The sequence below is a fragment of the Coregonus clupeaformis genome, chromosome 8 (genome assembly GCF_020615455.1).
Source record: "Coregonus clupeaformis isolate EN_2021a chromosome 8, ASM2061545v1, whole genome shotgun sequence".
Classification (NCBI taxonomy): domain Eukaryota; kingdom Metazoa; phylum Chordata; class Actinopteri; order Salmoniformes; family Salmonidae; genus Coregonus; species Coregonus clupeaformis.
The window spans coordinates 42,580,101-42,599,287 of record NC_059199.1 but is presented as its reverse complement, the minus strand read 5'-3'; the positions used below and the strand labels follow the sequence as shown (position 1 = coordinate 42,599,287).

Genomic DNA, 19,187 nt, shown 5'->3' with positions numbered 1-19,187 from the left:
GGGAAATGTACATCACATTTTAAAGTCTTAATTTCCTTTGTCACTCAGATATGTCTGAAATGTATAGCTTTCAGGGTCACCACGTAAATAAACCCTGTCTCAGAGGCTCGCAAGTGTGAATGCCTAAACTGCATTTCCCATGGTTCTCTTTTAACGTGAAGCTTCCTTGTTAGAGGACTGAGTCGCTGAACTCTATGGTTAATGCTATGACAGGACAGTTGGAACAGCTATCCGGCGCGGAGTCGAGTCGATATTCAATCTAGCCATGGCGGCCACGGGTGGAGGGAAAATTAGAAGCAGAAGATATCATATCGCTTCTAAACCTTACGCCAAAAGCAAACAGGTAAATAAAATTACCGTGTTCGTATGAATGTTCCACATTGAAGGATAGCGTGTAGTTTGTTGACAGTTGTCTTTTCGCTCTTGTGTTGTTGTTTTCTTGGAGACATTTTGTGTGGCCTAGTCTTAGCGCTCATGGCCTCCACGCTGTGTCAAGGAATCGAGCAAGCTAGCGAAGTGAGACAGACATTTTGCCGGTTCGGGGAACTAACGTTAATGTTACTAGCCAGGTAACTGGCGTGTATCATTTAAAACTGCTAAGACTAACGGCAGCCATAGTTATTTAACACACTGTCGTGTATTAATATTGAACTTTACTAGTTTAGACGTAGTACTGGCTTCTTGTCAAGTTTGCGTTGGCTACATGCGTAGCTATTCAAACTAGCAAGCAGTCGACAAGTAGCTAGCTAGCTAATGTCGGATGCTAGCTAAACTTAACGTTACAAGCTAACTAGCTAGCTAGTTTTGCATTGTCTCTGCCTACATTTACATGCAACGTTAGCTATGGCATATCAGTTGTGTTTACTGATAGTATTACATCCCATTCAATCATGAAAGTATATATTTTCTATTTTTTAAAGACATTTGGCATTGGAGTTTATTGTCATTTCATTGTGGGTTAGGTCATAATGTGTAGCTAGTGCACAATGCTAGTTAGCAAAGCTAACTAGCTAATTTCAGAACTGTTTCAAGTGACCACATGGTTGACTGGTTCACTACTAGCTAAGCGAGAGACGTTAGAGGCTAGATAGTTTTTTAACATTAACATTACTTGGTTACAATCTACTAAGGCAACAGCAATAAATGATTAGCAATATTACGCCGTGATAGTAGTCCGTTTCCAGATTTCTTAAAAACAAGGCAATATTATGACGTGGTTTTGTAAATCTCGAAAGGGGCATAATTGTGAGGCTGTGTGGAAACGTAGCTAACCACTCTTAGCCTAGCCTGGGGCAGTGGACTAGAGGACTTATTCTAGGGTCCAAAAAGTTGGACCCGATGACAATCGTACCCGGACCCGATAATTACAAAATTAAAAGGGCGACCGGACCCGAGAACAATCAGACCCAAACTCAATGCGGTCCAAACCTCATGTCTCTATCATAATCCGTTCAAAAGTTATTGGATATTGTAGGATGGCCAAAATTAGGGTGACTAAATCAATGGAAGCCAGGGGGGGGAAAGTGGTCAAAAATCTGGAAAATAGCATTGCGTCAGCTAGGCTGGATGCTGTGCGAGAATGAGTTGAACTTGTCCTCTTTCTTCTTGGAGGTAAGATCGATTTTGAGACATGACATGTAGTATTTTCATATGTTAGTGTACGCTTTAGAAATTACAAAATTCTTATTTTTTGAACTTTTCTCAAAACACAAGCATATCTCTGTGAAATGTAAACGGATCACTGAGCGTACCACAAGCTTTATATTTTCAAAGCCTTTTACACAGTGGTGGAAAAAGTACGCAATTGTCAAACTTGAGTAAAAGTAAAGATACCTTAATTGAAAATGACTCAAGTGAAAGTTACCCAGTAAAATAGTACTTGAATAAAAGTCTAAAAGTATTTGGTTTTAAATGTACTTAACTATCGAAAGTAAATGTAATTGCTAAAATATACATAAGTATCAACAGTAAAAGTGTACATTATTTCAAATTCCTTATATTAAGCAACCCAGATGGCACCACTTTCTTGTTTTTATATTTACGGATAGCCAACACTCAGACATAATTTACAAAAGAAGCATTTGTGTTTAGTGAGTCAGTCAGAACAGAGGCAGTAGATGACCAGGGATGTTCTCTTGATAAGTGTGTGAATTGGACCATTTTCCTGTTTGCTAAGTATTCAAAATGTAACAGTACTTTTGGGTGTCAGGGAAAATGTATGGAGTAAAAAGTATATTATTTTCATTAGGAATGTAGTGAAGTAAAAGTTGTCAAAAATACCCAGAAAAACTACTTAAGTAAAAATACTTCAAAGTGCTACTTAAGTACTTTACACCACTGCTTTTACATTTAATTCAGTTTGTGTCATGTTAAAGGTGGACTCAACAAAATAATGTTGCTATGAGCAGCACCACAGATATTGAGATGATCAAGATGCAAGACTTACCAGTCACACACAGTATGTGCAGGGGTTTGCTTCACGCAGTTCACAGCGAGCTAGCCAGGGCACCAAAACAGAGAAGTTGAGCCTCGCGCTTCAACGCTCTTAGTTGTTGCGGAAATTGTCCCACTTTGCTGTTTACTTTCTGCATCTACGTCATATCGCTGAGTCTACCTTTTAATTTGTCTTTCTGTAAGACGCGGAAACAACTTTGCAGACAACCACCATATGTAAAATCCTCAAAAGTCACTGCGAGAAAGTGGCACTGCTCTGTCGATTGCTTTTTATCACGTTTATTGTTTTTACGAAATCCTACTTTTTGGATATAATGTTAATATGTTAGAGAAAGACCCCACTGAACGATTCAGAACATGAAGAATGATATTTGTCTTGGTAAAATGTATTTTATAACATACTGAAGTGAAATGTCATCACTAAAGCACGTTTTCACCCACTCTAGGCAAAGTGGGAGGACACCCTACTTATTAGTGTAAAGATGCTATGCAGAGCTGTGGTCGGGTCCATTCGGGTCGATCAGTTGTAGTTACATAGACCCGAGACCCGATTTCAATCAAACAGTACTGGACCCGAGGGGAAAAGTTAGAATTTTGGACCTGGATTCTCTCGGTTGTTCGGATGGACCCGTGACGACCTCTAGTGGACACACCAAAAGAAAGGCAGGATAAAATATGCACTGAGCAGGAACCCTAGAACCCATCTACGTTAGTTGTAGCTAGTGAACTTGTGCTTCTCCTGAGGGGTATCCTACGAATAAAGCTAGCCAGCTTCAGTTAGCTTCACATTCCAGGTCAGGCTTAATCTGTACTACGACGGTGGATATTGCTCGTCCGCCTGCCGCTAACTCCAGCAGGCTTGTAACTGTGCGTGCATGTCGCACATCGTTATTCGAACACCGAACTCTTCATTGAGACAACGCTGAAACATCAATCCATGGGTGAGTCAGCGCCACATTTTCATTTGTGCAGAAATCAAAATGAAAGAAAAGTTAGCTTGCAAATTCTGCAGGCTATGGTGTGAAATAGGCTTTTAGAAGTTACATCTTTATTTTATTACTTATCGTTAATGCCGACTTTGGTATGCTAATCAACGCACAACCACAAGCCCCTTTTCCCCCACTCCTATCGATTAAAATAATTGTATTAAGTCATACAAAAGTGTTACTTTGAGGGAAGTTTAAAAGGCATTCTGTCTTTACTAAATGTCTAATGTGATATATTTTAACTAGAGCTGTCCCCGACAAAAAATAATAATATATATTGTTCTTATCGATTGGTCGAAATTATAAAACGTGTATTTTTTCATAGACACACCCTTTTGTGTTTGAATAAAATCAACTATATGCACTGAGCTTGTCTGATTTCTTTAAGCGGACTGTTTGATTCTATAATTAAGACACACAAATGACAAGATGGAGCCCGAAGGCCACGCTGTGTTAAAAAAAAAAGACAGCAAATGCCTGTGTGACTGGCGCACGTTGTCTCTTCTCCCTGCTGCAGCCAAAGGGCAGCATGGCAACTGTTTATTGCGCTGTCCTTGCTGAAGCTGCAACATCATTTCAGCCATTTTGTTTCTTACTTGTTTCCTTGACTGAAAAGTTATGTTACCGAAATCCCTTGCTCTCTTTATGTGAAACGTATGCATCGCATGCACGTGACCAATAGGGCCTGACCTATAGCCTATCATAATCACATCAATAAATTGGTTATAACAAACTCCGAACACCGTAATGTGACTGCAAAATGGATGCGGAGGACAAGAAAAATAAACTTGAAAGGGGGAAGTCAGATCTGTGGAAGAAATTTGACTTAGTTGTGGAAACTACTGGAGATCAAGAAAAAAGGAGGGTATAGGAGCAAGCATTGCATGAGTTATGTGTGTCAAACAGGTGCTGTTAGATTACAATATTATATTTTCTGATAATTTGAAACAGTGTAAACAACACAAAATAAATTAGAAGTGTACCAGAGTCTGTTCTAATGAGGGGGAAATAAAATAAAGAAATATACTGTATAAAGCCTTTATTACAGCAAAGACTAAACAGTTGCATTCGTGAATTGTGGTTTATTTATAGTTTTGGATAATTCTTCAAAGCTCCCTTTGTTAATTTTTAAACAAATGCTTGATTGCATTTCAAATCAAATTTTATTTGTCACCGAATACAACAGGTGTAGACTTTACAGTGAAATGCTTACTTACAAGCCCTTAACAACAATGCAGTTTTAAGAAGAATACCAAAAAAAAATCACAAAAAAATACAATATAAAATAATACGAAATAGAAGTAACAAGGCATGAATGACTCCTATGCTGTGTGATGACATGATTGATACAGTAGCCTATATATTGAAATATAGGCATAAGTATTAAGACTAAACAGGATCCGCTCTTAGGCCTACAGCTCGATGGTGGTTATACAATGCTACCACTATACATTTTAGTCATTTAGCAGACACTCTTATCCAGAGCAACTTACAGTTAGTGAGTGCATACATTTTTTTTCTTTCATACTATACAAAGCCTACTAATGATAATGACATTGCTTATTATAATAATGATGATGATAATAACAATAAGGAGATGAAGAAAAGGGAGGGTATAGGAGCGAGAGCTGTGTGCATATTATGTGACAGGAAGGTGCTGTTAGATTACAAATGTTATGCCTGTTTGGAACAGTGTAAACAACACTAAATACATTATAAGTAATACCAGAGTCTTTTCTAATGAAAAAAACAAAACAATTGTAAAGCCTTTATTACAGCGTAGCAAAGATTAATTGGGAAATTGCTTTATCCAACATTTTGCGGTTGCATGGGGCTTGATAGTCACGGAATCAGTAAACTATTAAACAAACAGATTATCCATAGATTAGGGCCCAATGCATTTTTCAATTGATTGATTTCCTTATATGAACTGTAATTCATGTTGCGTTTATATTTTTGTTCAGTATACAATTCCAGTATCACATGTCTTAGAGTGATGGACTGTCATCCTTATGGCCTCCGCAATGGATTAGTCCACTGAGAAAGGCGCGAATCAGATGGGTATCTTGTGGGAATCATGAAGAAAAAAATATATTTGCGACTGCTTAACTAAAGAAATATTGGGCAACCAACAGCCAGGGCCTAAAATTAACACCTGCCAAATGCGGGTAGATTTTGGCATTGGCGGGTAAGATGTTTATTTCACTAGCCACGTTGGCGGGTGGTCAGGGCTCCACAGTGCGAGCATTTCACTCGCATTTATAAATAAAAATAGTCAAGTATGTTCACATTTATAGAAAAATAAATGCTGCAGTAGCTGTTTTCAAAGTATTTCTGCCATTTTGTTTCATAGCTGGCAAAATAATCGCACAAAGTCAGAGAACTACGATTACTATATAACCTATCCCACTTCGCATTGCAACACTGCCTGGCTGTGAAAGATGCATTTTTTTTGAAGTGCTGCGCACAGGCATAAAAATTGGTCTAATTTACTTGAAACTAAAGTCTACTGAAGTGAGAATTTGTCCTTGTGTTTCTTCGCTATTTACATTTGTTTTGTTCACAAGCTAGGTTGTTTTTCAATGTTTGAGTTTCAGCTGCTAGGGAAGAGAAGACTATGCTTCTACTAGTGAGACTAAATCTCACAGGCACAAACATGAGTTGCGTTACCACGGTAACATCCTGCCCTTAAAGGGGAGGGTGAGCATTTTTGTTCATCTGTGATATTTTGTTTAAAAGACTCGGGTCACAAAAATGAAATTAAACAGTATACCACATTACTTCTTACTAGTAATACATAAATTGTTTTAGAAACATTTCAAAGCATGCTCATCTGTTTTGTTGGTGTAATTTTAGCGTGGAAAAATATTTTGGCTGGTAAACAAATCTGAGTGGCTGGTAGATTATTAAATCTACCTGCCACAGTGGCTGGTGGACCAAACGTAATTTTAGGCCCTGCCAGCAGCCTATTGACCAAACAATCGACCAGTCGACTAGATGGGGTCAACTCTAATTTTAACATGACTATTTTTGAACACACAACACATTTGATTTAATAAAATATTTACTCAGTCGTCTTCCTCAAATAAAGGGATGGTAACGCAATCTTTGCAAGAGGGAAGGAATCTGGTTTAATTGGTCCTCAACTCGTGGCTCAGTCATTTCATTCGGGGGGTGGGGAATTGATCCGCAGGCCTACAAAAGTTAGTTGCCGATCCCTGTTCTATGTCATATCAGTATCCAGATTTTCAGGAACATAAAACACCTTGACATGAAATGCCTCAGTAGGTTTTCATAAGTCAAACATGTCAGTAAATCATTACAATCCTTCAGTTGACAGGGACGATGCACCATTTAGGAGTTTCTTATAAAGTCATTTTATTAATAGCCCGTGGGCAAAGACTGGGACTGTTAGATTGGCCATTGGAAATTGAAGGGTAGGGAGCCCACCAGCAGTAATAATAAAGAGGACGTGTAGGCCAAACCAAACTAGTGGAATATTTGACTGGCGTTCACTTCAGACCAGTGGACTCGAACTTCCAGTTAGGGTTATGTTTGTGTAAGCCTACATGTCAGCATAAATTGTGCTTTTCTTCTGTCAGCTGGGAAGTGCTGGTGAGGGAAGCAGTAGACCTATTCACTTTTAAATGGAGATGTAAAAGTTATGAACTGTCATCACAGCAGCTGGTTTCAGGTTACTGGCCTTGGCGGGAAGGAAAATCACGAGTGAAATCACTAGTAAATCATTTGAGTTGCTGGGGGGATTTTCATTAACTTTCAGTCTTTCATCCCACCTTATTGAACTAAACACGAAGCATCCTCTCTTTAGGTTACAGATTGGACCTCCCTTGTAAAAATGCATCGGGAATAGATTTTTTCCACACGCCTTTGACACTTTCATATATACTGAACAAAAATATAAATGCAACAATTTCAATGATTTTACAGTTCATATAAGGAAATCAGTCAATTGAAATAAATAAATTAGGCCCTAATCTATTGATTGCACATGACTGGGCAGGAGCACAACCATGGGAGGGTCTGGGAGGGCTTTATTATAGACAGAAATACTCCTCCGTTTCATCAGCTGTCCGGGTGGCTGGTCTCAGACTATTCCGCAGGTGAAGAAGCCGGATGTGGAGGTCCTGGGCTGGCATGGATACACGTGGTCTGAGGTTGTGTGGCCGGTTGGACGTACTGCCAAATTCTCTAAAATGACGTTGAAGGTGGCTTATGGTAGAGAAATTAACATTCAATTCTCTGGCAACAGCTTTGGTGGACATTCCTGCAGTCAGCATGCCAATTGCACGCTTTTCAAAACTTGTGAGATCTGTGGCATTGGTTTGTGTGACAAAGCTGCACATTATAGTGGGTTTTTATTGTCCCCAGTGCAAGGTGCACCTGTGTAATGATCATGCTGTTTAATCAGCTTCTTGATATGCCACACCTGTCATGTGGATGGATTATCTTGGCAAAGGAGAAATGTTCACTAACAGGGATGTAAACAAATTTGTGCACAACAATTTAGAGAACTACGTTTTTTTTGCGTATGGAAAAATTCTGGGATCTTTTATTTTACCTCATGAAACATGGGACCAACACTTTAAATGTTCTGTTTATATATATTTTTTTGTATAGTTAGGCCTACCAGTCTAGTAGTCTTTAACTTAAGAGTCCGTTGACGCACCCATGCATCAGTCGAATTAACATAATAAAAAAACGTCAAAAGTTTAAGCAAGATATGTTTTTTTGCATTGGCTAAGTCTCAATCCGCGTATGTTGGCCTTCCGCGTCTGCGGTGGAACATGGCAGAGCTACAGCGCTGTTTGTCCGACCAGGAGACATCACGAAAATCGGTCATCTCACGAAAATATCTGTAGCGTCCCAACGGTTCGGCCTACTAACTAATATGGAAAGGAGAGACTCTCACAAACACACTGGTGTTCTCCGTTATTCCTTTATTTTTTTGACTCCGTTTTTCAATTTATGAATGTGTTATTCAATGCGTTTCTATGGGCTATAGTATTAAAGGCCAAATAATTTAAATACATGTTTTTGATACCTACAGGGTCCTAGAATTCTAAATCAAATAGCTAAATAATCCATAGTATGACAATCTTAAAATAATTCCATATGTTAGCTTAGTAGAACCCCCCCCTTAGATTTTTAGAGGTTAAACACTGGTCTGTAGTCAGGATGTGTCATAGAACTAACCGCCCCCAGATGAGGGGCCTATTGTGGTGTGACGTAGTCGGCTCTTCCAATCATATAGGAAATAATGAACATTGCATTTACGTCTGTTTGTGTGGCACCCCGAGCCAGTGTTGAAGGGTTTGGGGTCTGTATATTTAGCTACGTTGGCCACTTGACCTGTCTGCTTTAGTAGTGGTCCTATATTATGATTTATGGTTGTGCTGGCACATGTTAAGGGACAGATGCAAGTTTGACTGCTGCTCTGTATTACCTTGCACACATTCAAAATAATGATGGTCCTGTTTTTAGTTTTTTATGAAATGCTACAGTCTGAGTCAGACACATTGTCCAGTTTGTTGTATAGCCTAGCAGCTCATTGGTTCACTTGAACTTCACATGTCTGTCAATTGTACACCTCCATCCCATCTCACTGTTTCAACCACACACACAAGTGCTTCCTGGGAGAACAATGAGAGCAGCATTCTGGCACAGTCCTGTGGTCTCATGGCCCCATTCACAGTAATGCAGTGTCCTTAAATCCCTAGAATCACAAGAAAGGCCTGCAAGCACTAACTGACCCACAGAGGGGTCTGAGAGGCTGTGGCTGGTACATAGGTTAATTAGACTTATCTAGAGCAGCAGTTCACAACCTTTTCCATTCCGGGGAACACCAAATCACAGTCAAATGCTCTTGAGGACCACCATTCGCAGTCAAATTTTTTTAAACCACAAAATATCTTGATGGTCAATTTTAGCAGTGAATGTAACAAATTAAAGGCATTATTATTATTATTATTATAAACAATTTGCATTGTGAAAAGTAATGTAAAATTGCTTGATTGTTTACACTGGCTTGGTAAAAACTGTGTGAATTTAGTGTGGACAGCAGCGCTGCGCGACTAGTGCTTTTTACAGATGAGCAGAAGTGGAGTGGAGCATATGCTCATTTTCAGGAGTCAAAAGCTACCAGGAGACACAGCGGTGTGCATGTGAACTGGTGCTAGCTACCTCCTTTTTACAGTTGCTCTTTACTGCTGCAGCAAACTTTAACTCGTGCTTGATGCTCCTGCAGACCCATTCTAAAAGGACATTTAGTGTAGTTAATGAAGCTGGGTAGCACTTCGGGACTATCTTGTTTTGTGATCTTGGTTTAAAGACAGGAAGCATCTCCCTCTGGCTTGTAGATATAGATAAGCCTAGTTCTACTGTAGATGGATGTGTGTTACAGTATTAGACCTGTGCCGCTCAGTGCTGCGTCAGACAGACTCTTCTGACCCACTTTTCACTGAGAGCTTGAGTAAGTAGGTCTTTGCGCTTCGCTTGAGTGGAATGACTTTTCTGTGCACCCACTGCTCGCTCTCCCTTTCAATACCTAGTGGCACATTCATCATTAGTGTGTTTTCCCATTTTTTGGAGTTTGTTACCCTGAATTAATTTGTACTTTGCTAGAATGTGTAACACTAGACATTCACCAAACAATGTTCATCATCACGGTTTTCTTTTCTTTTGGAAAGTCACACTATGGTGCTAAACGTCTCTCTCCATCCCTTATTCTCCCCCTCCCTTATTCTCTCCATCCCACTCTCCACCAGCAGCAGCAGCCAGGCCTGATTAGTCGAGTTACAGACACAGTCAAGAGCATCGTCCCTTCCTGGCTGCAAAAATACTTCAGGAACGGGGAGGCTGCAGAGGGGGGAGGGGCCATAGTGGTGGCGGAGCAGAACAGCCAGGCCCTGCCCCCTAACGGCAGCGAGGAGGTAGCCCCCCTTCCTGATGGACGGGACTCTCCGGAACCCGGTACCAGCAATACAGGTTAGCAGATATGTTATATATATTTTTATAAACTGGTGGTTCGAGCCCTGAATACTGATTGGCTGAAAGCCGTGGTATATCAGACCGTATACCATGGGTATGACAAAACATGTATTTTTACTGTTCTAATTACGTTGGTAACAAGTTTATAATAGCAATAAGGCACCTCGGGTGTTTGTGGTATATTGGCCATATACCACACCCCCTCAGGCCTTATTGCTTAAATAAATATTTATGGCAGAGATCTAGCCCATTGGCATGATTATATAATATTTGTTAATATGTTTCATCCTTTGTGTTTGGATTGTAAAGCCTAATTCCAGTAGTTGGACTTGCCTTGGGACTTCAGTGAAATTTTGAAGCTCAAAATATGGATCAACCCATCTTAACCCTAGTCATTTCTCCTCCACACCCCCAGAGCCTTCGACAAGCAGAGCATCCCTGAACTTCCAGGATGTTCTGTCGAGGCCCCCCCTCAACCGCTCCCACCTCCACTTCCCCTCCTTGGAAGCCTCCCCGGCCCTGGGAGGCCCCAGCTCTCTCTTCTCCCAGCCCTCCACCTCCTCTGCCCCTTTCTCCGGGGGCCCCTTCGCTGGGGCCTCGTCCAGCTTCTCCCTTGTCAAAGAGATAAAGGACAACTGCTCTCAGCACGAGGACGACAACATCTCTACCACCAGCGGCTTCTCTTCACGCGCATCAGAAAAAGGTAGTGTGTGTGTGTTGGGGATTGTGTGTGGAAAAAGTACTGAATCACGTTTTGGCCACTAGCAATCTTTTTTTTTGGTCTAGAGTCACCAGAAGAGATTTTAATCGTAGGATGTGGCTTTGAGAAATGATTTCCCAAATCTTGAAAATAGCATTTTAGCGTCCGTAGTCGGTACTGCTGAAATTCAGTATTTTGTTACGTAGATGTATGACCCAAATTTGACAAAAATGTATTTTCTCTGTCCCCAGATGTACCGAACTCTAAGACAGCATCGCTACCCCAGCTCTGGTCCCCGGAGATGGACCGGACCCACTCTGGGCCCCAGCAGTCCCAGTCCAGTCTCAAGAAGCCTGCGTTCAACCTGTCTGTCTTTGGGACTTCCTCCACTGTGAGTGTCAGTCAGTCAAGTCAGTCCTCCACTGTGAGTGCCAGTCGAGAGTCCGCAAACTCTACTCGCTTAGCTACTGATGTTCAGTTGATTTACTTTGATTTACATACAGTGCCTATAGAAAGTCTACACCCCCTTGAACCGTTTTAAAATGTTATGTTAAGTGGGAAATATGTTTAATTGTAAAAAATATAAATATATATATATATATATATATATATATATATATATATATATATATATATAAAATATATAGAATCATTGAACTACACAAAATACTCCATAATGTCAAAGTGAAAAGAAAATTAATAAAAATTCAATAACTAAAATGTAGTCGTTGTATAAGTATTCACCCCCTTTGTTTAGGCAAGCCTAAATTAGTTCAGATGTAAAATGTGGCTTAACAAATCACATAGTAAGTTATATGGAAATAATAGTTGACATGATTTTTGAATGACTACCCCTTCTGTCCCTCATACATACAACATCTGTAAGGTCCTTCAGTAAAGTATTTGAATTTCAAGCACAGATTAAACTACAAAGATCAGGGAGCTGTTTTTGAAAGCCTCATAAAGGGCAGTAATTGGTAGATGGTTAACAATAACAAATCAGACATTGAATATCTCTTTAAGCATGATAAAGTTGATAAATATGCTGTGGTTGATGTATTAAACCACCCAGACACATCAAAGATGAAGCCGTCCTTCTGAACTGAGGTGCAGGACCGGAATTAAACTCCTTAGGGATGTCACCATGAGGCCATTGGTGATTTTTAAAACGGCTACAAAGTTAAATGGCTGTGATGGGAGAACTGAGGATGGATCAACATTGTAGTGACTCCACAGTAATGACAGAGTGAAAAGAAGAATACAAATATCCAGAATAAAAAAATCTTCCAAAGCATGCATATGTATGCAGCATGGAACTAAAGTAAAATGGCAAAGAAATCCACTTTTTGCAAAGCCCTATGTTTGGGCCAAACGCAACGCCTCACTGAGTAACTGCCTCCTTATTTTCATGCATGGTGGTGGTTGCATCATGGTATGGGTATGCTTGACATCCAAAGCATGCACATGCATCGGCAAAGACTGGGCAGTGTTTCAGGATAAAAAGAAACGTGATGGAGCTAAGTGTTGTGTATTGAGCATAGTGGTGGTGGGCATGTTATGGCGTTCATGTTTGCCTGCACAAATAGCTTAAACTGAATTCTCTGCCTCTTTATTGGATTGTACTTTCACCATGTCACGGAAACAGGCAAAATCCTAGAGGAAAACCTGCTTCAGTCTGCTTTACACCAGACACTTGGAGAGGAATTCACCTTTCAGCAAGACAGTAATCTACAACACATAGCCAAATCTACACTGGAGTTGCTTACCAAGAAGACAGTGAATGTTCCTGAGTGGCCAAGTTACAGTTTCGACTTCAATCTGCTTGAAAACATATGTCAAGACTTGAAAATTGCTGTCTAGCCATGATCCCCAATACCTTGACAGAGCTTGAAGAATAAAAAAAAAAAAAAGAATAATGGGCAAATATTGCACAATACAGGTATGCAAAGTTATTATGAGACTCACAGCTGTAATCACTGCCAAAGGTGTTTCTAACATATTTAGACTCGGGGTGAATACTTATCTAATCAAGGTATATTAGTGTTTTATATTTCAGTTATCTTTAAAGATATATAATTTTTCTTCCACTTTGTCATTAGAGTATTTTGTGTAGATCCTTGACCAAAAAAAAGACAATTAAATCCATTTTAATCCCACTTTGTAACAAAATATAATGTGACGAAATCCAAGCGGGGTGTAGACTTTCTATAGGCACTTGGAAACTTTTGCTTTTGCGGTATTATGATTGTGTTTTTTAACACTGGGCTTTGATGTTTTTCTCCTCTAGTCTACGATGAACAGTTCAGTGCTGAATTCCAGTCAGTTGGGGGATTCCCCCTTCTACCCAGGGAAGACTACCTACGGGGGAGCGGCTGCTGTTAGAACAGCCCGCTCACGCACAGCCACACCTTACCAGGTAGTTCTCCTCTACAACTAACAATGTCTCCCTATTGATTTTCTCCTAGGCAAGAAACAAGCCCCCGATGCAGTATTCTGTGGGAAATGGGTTTGTAAAAAGTGCTGCTATATTTAATTTGATGGCTATATTTTCCCCTCTAGGCTCCATTGCGGAGACAGATCAAGGCCAAGCCTGCTGCGGCTCAGCCCTGTGGGGTGACCAGCGCTACCGCCCGACGCATCCTACAGTCCCTGGAGCGCATGTCCAGCCCCCTCGCCGTGAGTACACCCATGTTTTAATGAAGTTATTTGAATTTAATTGAATATGGAACCCTCCGATTAGCAGGAACAGGGGCTTACTCAGCCTGGCACAATGGTTACAGAACCGTTCAATTTTATTGTGTAGACCTTTCAACCTCAGTCAGCTTTATACATTACATTTTCTATATTTCTTGAGAAGCGATTTGAGAAGTGGTGAATCTTCACAAGGAAGTGAATTATACACTACCGGTCATACGTTTTAGAACACCTACTCATTCAAGGGTTTGTCTTTATTATGTTAACAGGTGCATCACAGTTGTGTGTTTGTCTTAACAGGATGCCAAGAGAATCCCCTCTACAGTTTCCTCTCCCTTGTCAACAGTAAGTGTTGAGTATTTCAACTTTTCTTAGTTCCTCAATTGTTGTCATTGTCACGATCTCACATTTATTTCTCCTATGTCCTTCAGTCACTGGATGGCAGCACTCTAGACCTTTCACATTTTCAGGCCAAAAAGAAACGGGTAAGTGATTATCTTCGAAACACCCTTACAAAATCTCTTGACACTGACAATTGACATTATGGCTGGTCTCCTTTCCTCTACATGTGTTGTAAACAAGTTTTCTCCCAGCTGTTATTGCACAATATTATGAACCCCAACAACTAACATGCACAGCAGCAGCTAAAAGGTCTTGAGCCTAACGCTGCGGTCGGTTGGTGTGAACAGTGCTGTCATTGTAGTTCCTCCTGCCTCTTTTATTCCTGGCTGCTGTAGTTAATGGGTGTCAGCCTGGGGCAGCTGTTCACCACTGCTCTGCTGTGTTTATGTCCTGAGTCTGTGAGCAGGCGTGTGTTTTTAAGTAAGTGGGCGTGTGAGTGAGTGTGGAGTGTGTTTGTGAGCATGTGTGTCTCTTTGTGTTGCTTTCTAGTGGGGTTAGCTATGCCAGGGCTGGATGGCTGTCTGTAACTTTTAAATGGTCCAGCTGTGACAGCTGGTCACTAAGCTCTGACAATGGGCCATTGAGAAGGAAGGGGGTCTGACAAGACTGTCCAGATCCAGAGATGGCCTTTTGGGGCAGAAGGCTCAAGGGCTGGTTCCTCTCAATGTTGTGGCCATATTGACTAAGTGCTGCCTTCGAGGTTTCTCATGGACCATGTGAACATTTTCAATGAAAGTTTGGCAGTGGCACGTGCCATTTTATTCAAACTTTTCATTGGTTTTATTTGGCCAGATTAATCCAGCTGTGGATAATGTCCATATATGGATTGGAGAGCTGAGACAAACATTTAACATTGTACATTTGTGTGTGCGCGCACCTGGAACACATTGTTTTGAGTATTTCTCTGACTTTTCTGTGTGTTCCCCTCCAGCTGGACTCTCCCCTCCCCCCAGTCCAGAAGCTTGTGATCCCGGCAGCAGCGTCGGTGTCGGGGAACCGCTCAATGTCCTTCAGACCCTCTCTGACCCCAGGGGGCTTGGCTCGGACCCCCAGAGACACGGTGAGGACCCCCACCACCACCTCCACATTAGTCAGCTAATGGCTTCTACGCATCCATCCAACTACCGCAAATTAACTATCGATGATGTGTTGGGAAGTTTTCCCCCAACTCAGACTGTCAATGACTGTTTCTACATGTTGAATCGGGACCTACTACGATGTCCAGCAACTATGTCCAGCGGCGACCAACTGAGACTACACACCGGGCTGATTCTTTTAAAACTTGTCCATAGACGGTTGGCTTGGCTGTGGTTGGATAGATGTGTAGAAGCCTTTACAAACTAAGGCTGTGTTTCATTCCAGAGTCGCTTTCCAAATTACAGACAGACTGCTGCTTGTGTTTCATGTTCCACCCTGCCCCCCCCATCTCTTTCTCCAGCCCACAAGACAATCCCCTCTGATTCCTGAAGCAGTGGCAGGTCCTTCTCAAAGCACAAGCAGCAGTCTATCCACCTACCCTCTGTCCAGCACTCCTGCAGCCAGCAGCACAGGGTCAGGAGGAGGGAAGATGAAGAGGGAGAGGACCAGCACAAGACCCTCTTCCAAACGTCCTGAAGACCAGGTGGGTTCTCCTCTCTTACCCTCTCCTTTCTGGGGAGAAAAGTTTGGTTTCCTGGCAAATGATAAATTAATGATTGGTTCTAAATCTCTTCAGAAAAGGGTGAAAGTGGGATGTGTAGAAATGATCAGGTGCTTTTTTTAAATACTCTTTTTGACACTTCAGATCGCTGAGCTATCGGACCTGCCAGCCATCTCTCTCCCCATCAGCTCCACCTTCAGTCTGCCCAGCTTCAGCTTCTTCCCGCCCCCCACCGCCACAGTCACGCCCCCATCCGCCACAGTCGCGCCCATTGCCGCTCTCTCTACCGCACCTGTCCTGGAGGAGCCCGTCCCTAACAAGGTCCGTTCAGCTCCATTTGGATGCATCCCAAATGGCACCCCGTTCCCTATATAGTGCACTACTTTTGACTAGCTTTATTTCAATGTGTTCAGTGTTCATCCTAATGACCATGAAGGTATAGTGAATAAATGGTGTTATCTGCTGAAACTGACCTGGATTAGTCGTCGTCTTTATTCCAGGTGCCACCGACTACAGCCCCCTCTACCCCTCCCTCCACACCTTTCACCTTCTCCTCCCCTATCGTCATGGCAACTGCTGCTAGCCCACCGTCCTTCTCCCCGTCTGTAAGTCCCACAGCTTTACTGCAGCTTGAGTATGCCTGCTGTGATGACAGTATTACCCCTATAGAATATTGTTGTTTCTGTTTTTGACACTCAACAACAGTGAGATCATATTCTTACTCCTGTACCAGGTATTGAAACCAAACCTTGCACTGTCAGATATTGGTTATTTTTTTTGTCTTTCAGTCTGGATTTACCTTCAGTGCACCTGTAGTGAAAACAGGTCTGACACTATCCAACGGGAAGATGGCCACCCCAGTAGTGGCAGCAGGTAAGCTTGGATCAACTCCTGGATAAAAACAAGATCCAAACCTTCATGTAAAGGGAAATTCATTTCATAGCTAATGGTTGTTTCTATTGGTGTCTCTGTAGTGAAGCACGCTGCCAGTGAGAGCATGGAGGAGTTTGAAGGGCCGTTAAAACCAGCCAAGGTGTTGAGACAGGGCAGTGTTCTGGACCTCCTCAATGGACCTGGTGAGAATGACCTGCTTGATGATTTCTCATGATGACTTGAAAGTTGGTTGCCATAAACTGGTACTCCATCAGCTGTCATGACTGTTTATATAATCTGTTATGTCATTGTTATGACAGTGTTATGTTGCCATTTTGATGGGAGGGTTCAAATTGTGTCATGAGTTTTCTATTTAGTTTTAGTGGTTTTTAACCCAATCTCTTCTTCCCCATAGGATTTGCCGTTCCTGTTACTCGGACCTCCCCTGTCCCCAAAGCCCCCCAGGAGACCCCAGCCCTGTCCTCCACCACCGCCCCCTCCCTTGGGGACTTGTTCAAAGCGCCTACAGGCTCTTGGCACTGTGATGTCTGTATGGTGCAGAACAAACCCACTGACACAAAGTGTGTGGCCTGTGTGACCCCACGACCAAACTCTAGCTCCTCTTTTGCAAAAACCGACAGTAAACCCTTCACAACATTGTCCGGCCTGGAGGGTTCCACCACCACTACTCCCGCTGCAAGTTTTGGGGCCCTGTTCACAAAGCCTGCAGGAAGCTGGGACTGTGACACTTGTCTGGTTCAGAACAAGCCTGATGCTGTCAAATGTGTGGCCTGTGAGACAGCCAAGCCTGGGGTTGGAGTTAAGGCCACACTGACTCTGCCTGCCTTCTCGGAGGCTAAGACTCTGCCCGCTGCTGCCCCACTCCTGGGCTTCGGGGACAAGTTTAAGAAGCCAGAGGGAGCGTGGGAGTGTGACGTGTGCATGGTGCAGAACAAGGTGCAGGACATCAAGTGTGTTTCCTGTATGAGCGCTAAGCCAGGTATTGAGATGAGAGAACAACCTGCTGGTTATTTTATTTTGTCCTGAAGGGTTTTTCCTCATGAAGTTGCCCCATACTGCTATCTTGGCTGAATGTTCAGTTTGCATCAGAAGATCTTCAAGGAAGTGTTTAAATGATGTGAATCTGATGCAAATGTATGTGTTATATTTTTGCTGATCGCTCATATCTTCATCTACCTAACAGGAGCGACCGCAGCGCCTACATCTCTAACCCCCGCCGCTGTCAGCACCACTCCTCTACTAGGCTTTGGGGCCCAGTTCAAGAAGCCAGAGGGAGCGTGGGAGTGTGACGTGTGCTGTGTTCAGAACAAGGGAGCAGACCAGGCATGTGTGGCCTGTCAGACCCCCAAGCCTGGGGCTAAAGTAGAGCCCAAAGGTATGTACAGCTGTCAACTGCCATGTGTGTCATAGAGGCTTTGTCATTGTAGCAAGATCTTTGATTTGAGTGAGGATAGATGTGAAGCCTGAACTTGATAAGGAATTTCATAAATATCATTTTTTTGTACAGAATTCTGAACTTATTAATTAATATGATCCCTGGTCTCTTTCAGCGTTTGGTTCCTCATCGTTTGGTATCCAGTCCTCGTCTGACTCGGGGGGATTCAAGTTTGGCTTGGGGGCGTCATCGGACTCTGGTTCTGGAGGCTTCAAATTCGGCGGCACCCTCTCTAACTCCTCCTCTTCAGGGGGCTTCAAATTCGGTGCAGCTGCCCCATCAGACACCAGCAGCTCTGCAGGCTTCAAGTTCGGAGGCCTCTCTGAGGGATTCAAATTTGCAGCTTTTGATGCTTCCACCCCTGCAGCGGACGAGGGGAAGAAGGATGAAGCCCCGAGTATAGGTGCCGGGTTCAAATTTGGCGTTAGCGGTGGGCTGTCGTTCGGCACTGCAGCAGCTGCTAGCACGGAGAGCGAACCTCCTTACGGAGGGTTCTCCTTTGATCTGGAGGCAACATCCTATTCCTCCTCTTCTACTTTCAGCCTCCCTGTTTCTACAGAGAATGACAGTGGAGCTTCTACAGAAACCATGACTACCACCACCACAGCAGCAGCTCCTGTGTTTGGGAAGCTGGCTGAAGCTGAGCCTCCTGCCCTGGCCACACCACTAGGGGGCAGCATATTCAGGGAATCGCTAGAGAAAGACAAGGCCCCTTCTTTCACCTTTGGGAAGCCTGAGAAGGAGGTTGCCTCTATGGGTTCTGGGTTCCTGTTCAGTGCTGCTAATAAAGAGGTGGAGGCATCGGCTCCATCTATGGGCTTTTCCTTCAGTAAGCCAGACCCACCTAAGGACCAGCCCAAAGCACCTGCCTTCGCCTTTGGGAAGCCGGAAGACCAGAGTGAGACCCCAGCAGCAGACGCCCCTAAGCCCTCATTCAGCTTTGGGCAAAGCACAGCAGGTGACAGGAATACTCTG

General features: G+C 42.6%; 1 protein-coding gene across 5 annotated transcripts in view; it reads left to right on the top strand.

Moving 5' to 3' along the window:
- The first annotated feature begins 216 nt into the window (after window positions 1-216).
- LOC121572077 (nuclear pore complex protein Nup153) overlaps window positions 217-19,187 on the top strand; it is a 20,999-nt gene continuing 2,028 nt past the window's right edge. The window contains exons 1-17 of one of the 5 annotated variants that reach the window (XM_041883962.2): window positions 217-343; window positions 10,229-10,445; window positions 10,864-11,151; window positions 11,400-11,539; window positions 13,436-13,564; window positions 13,708-13,824; window positions 14,143-14,187; window positions 14,274-14,327; window positions 15,176-15,304; window positions 15,683-15,865; window positions 16,028-16,204; window positions 16,384-16,488; window positions 16,672-16,756; window positions 16,858-16,959; window positions 17,172-17,756; window positions 17,961-18,152; window positions 18,328-19,170. In XM_041883962.2, coding sequence (XP_041739896.1) covers window positions 266-343; window positions 10,229-10,445; window positions 10,864-11,151; window positions 11,400-11,539; window positions 13,436-13,564; window positions 13,708-13,824; window positions 14,143-14,187; window positions 14,274-14,327; window positions 15,176-15,304; window positions 15,683-15,865; window positions 16,028-16,204; window positions 16,384-16,488; window positions 16,672-16,756; window positions 16,858-16,959; window positions 17,172-17,756; window positions 17,961-18,152; window positions 18,328-19,170 — 3,469 coding nt within the window. In that variant the 5' untranslated portion in view covers window positions 217-265. Of the gene's footprint in view, window positions 344-10,225; window positions 10,446-10,863; window positions 11,152-11,399; window positions 11,573-13,435; window positions 13,565-13,707; window positions 13,825-14,142; window positions 14,188-14,273; window positions 14,328-15,175; window positions 15,305-15,682; window positions 15,866-16,027; window positions 16,205-16,383; window positions 16,489-16,671; window positions 16,757-16,857; window positions 16,960-17,171; window positions 17,757-17,960; window positions 18,153-18,327; window positions 19,171-19,187 lie in introns of all 5 variants that reach the window. The other 4 variants (XM_041883960.2, XM_041883961.2, XM_041883958.2 and 1 more) reach the window with 4 other exon arrangements.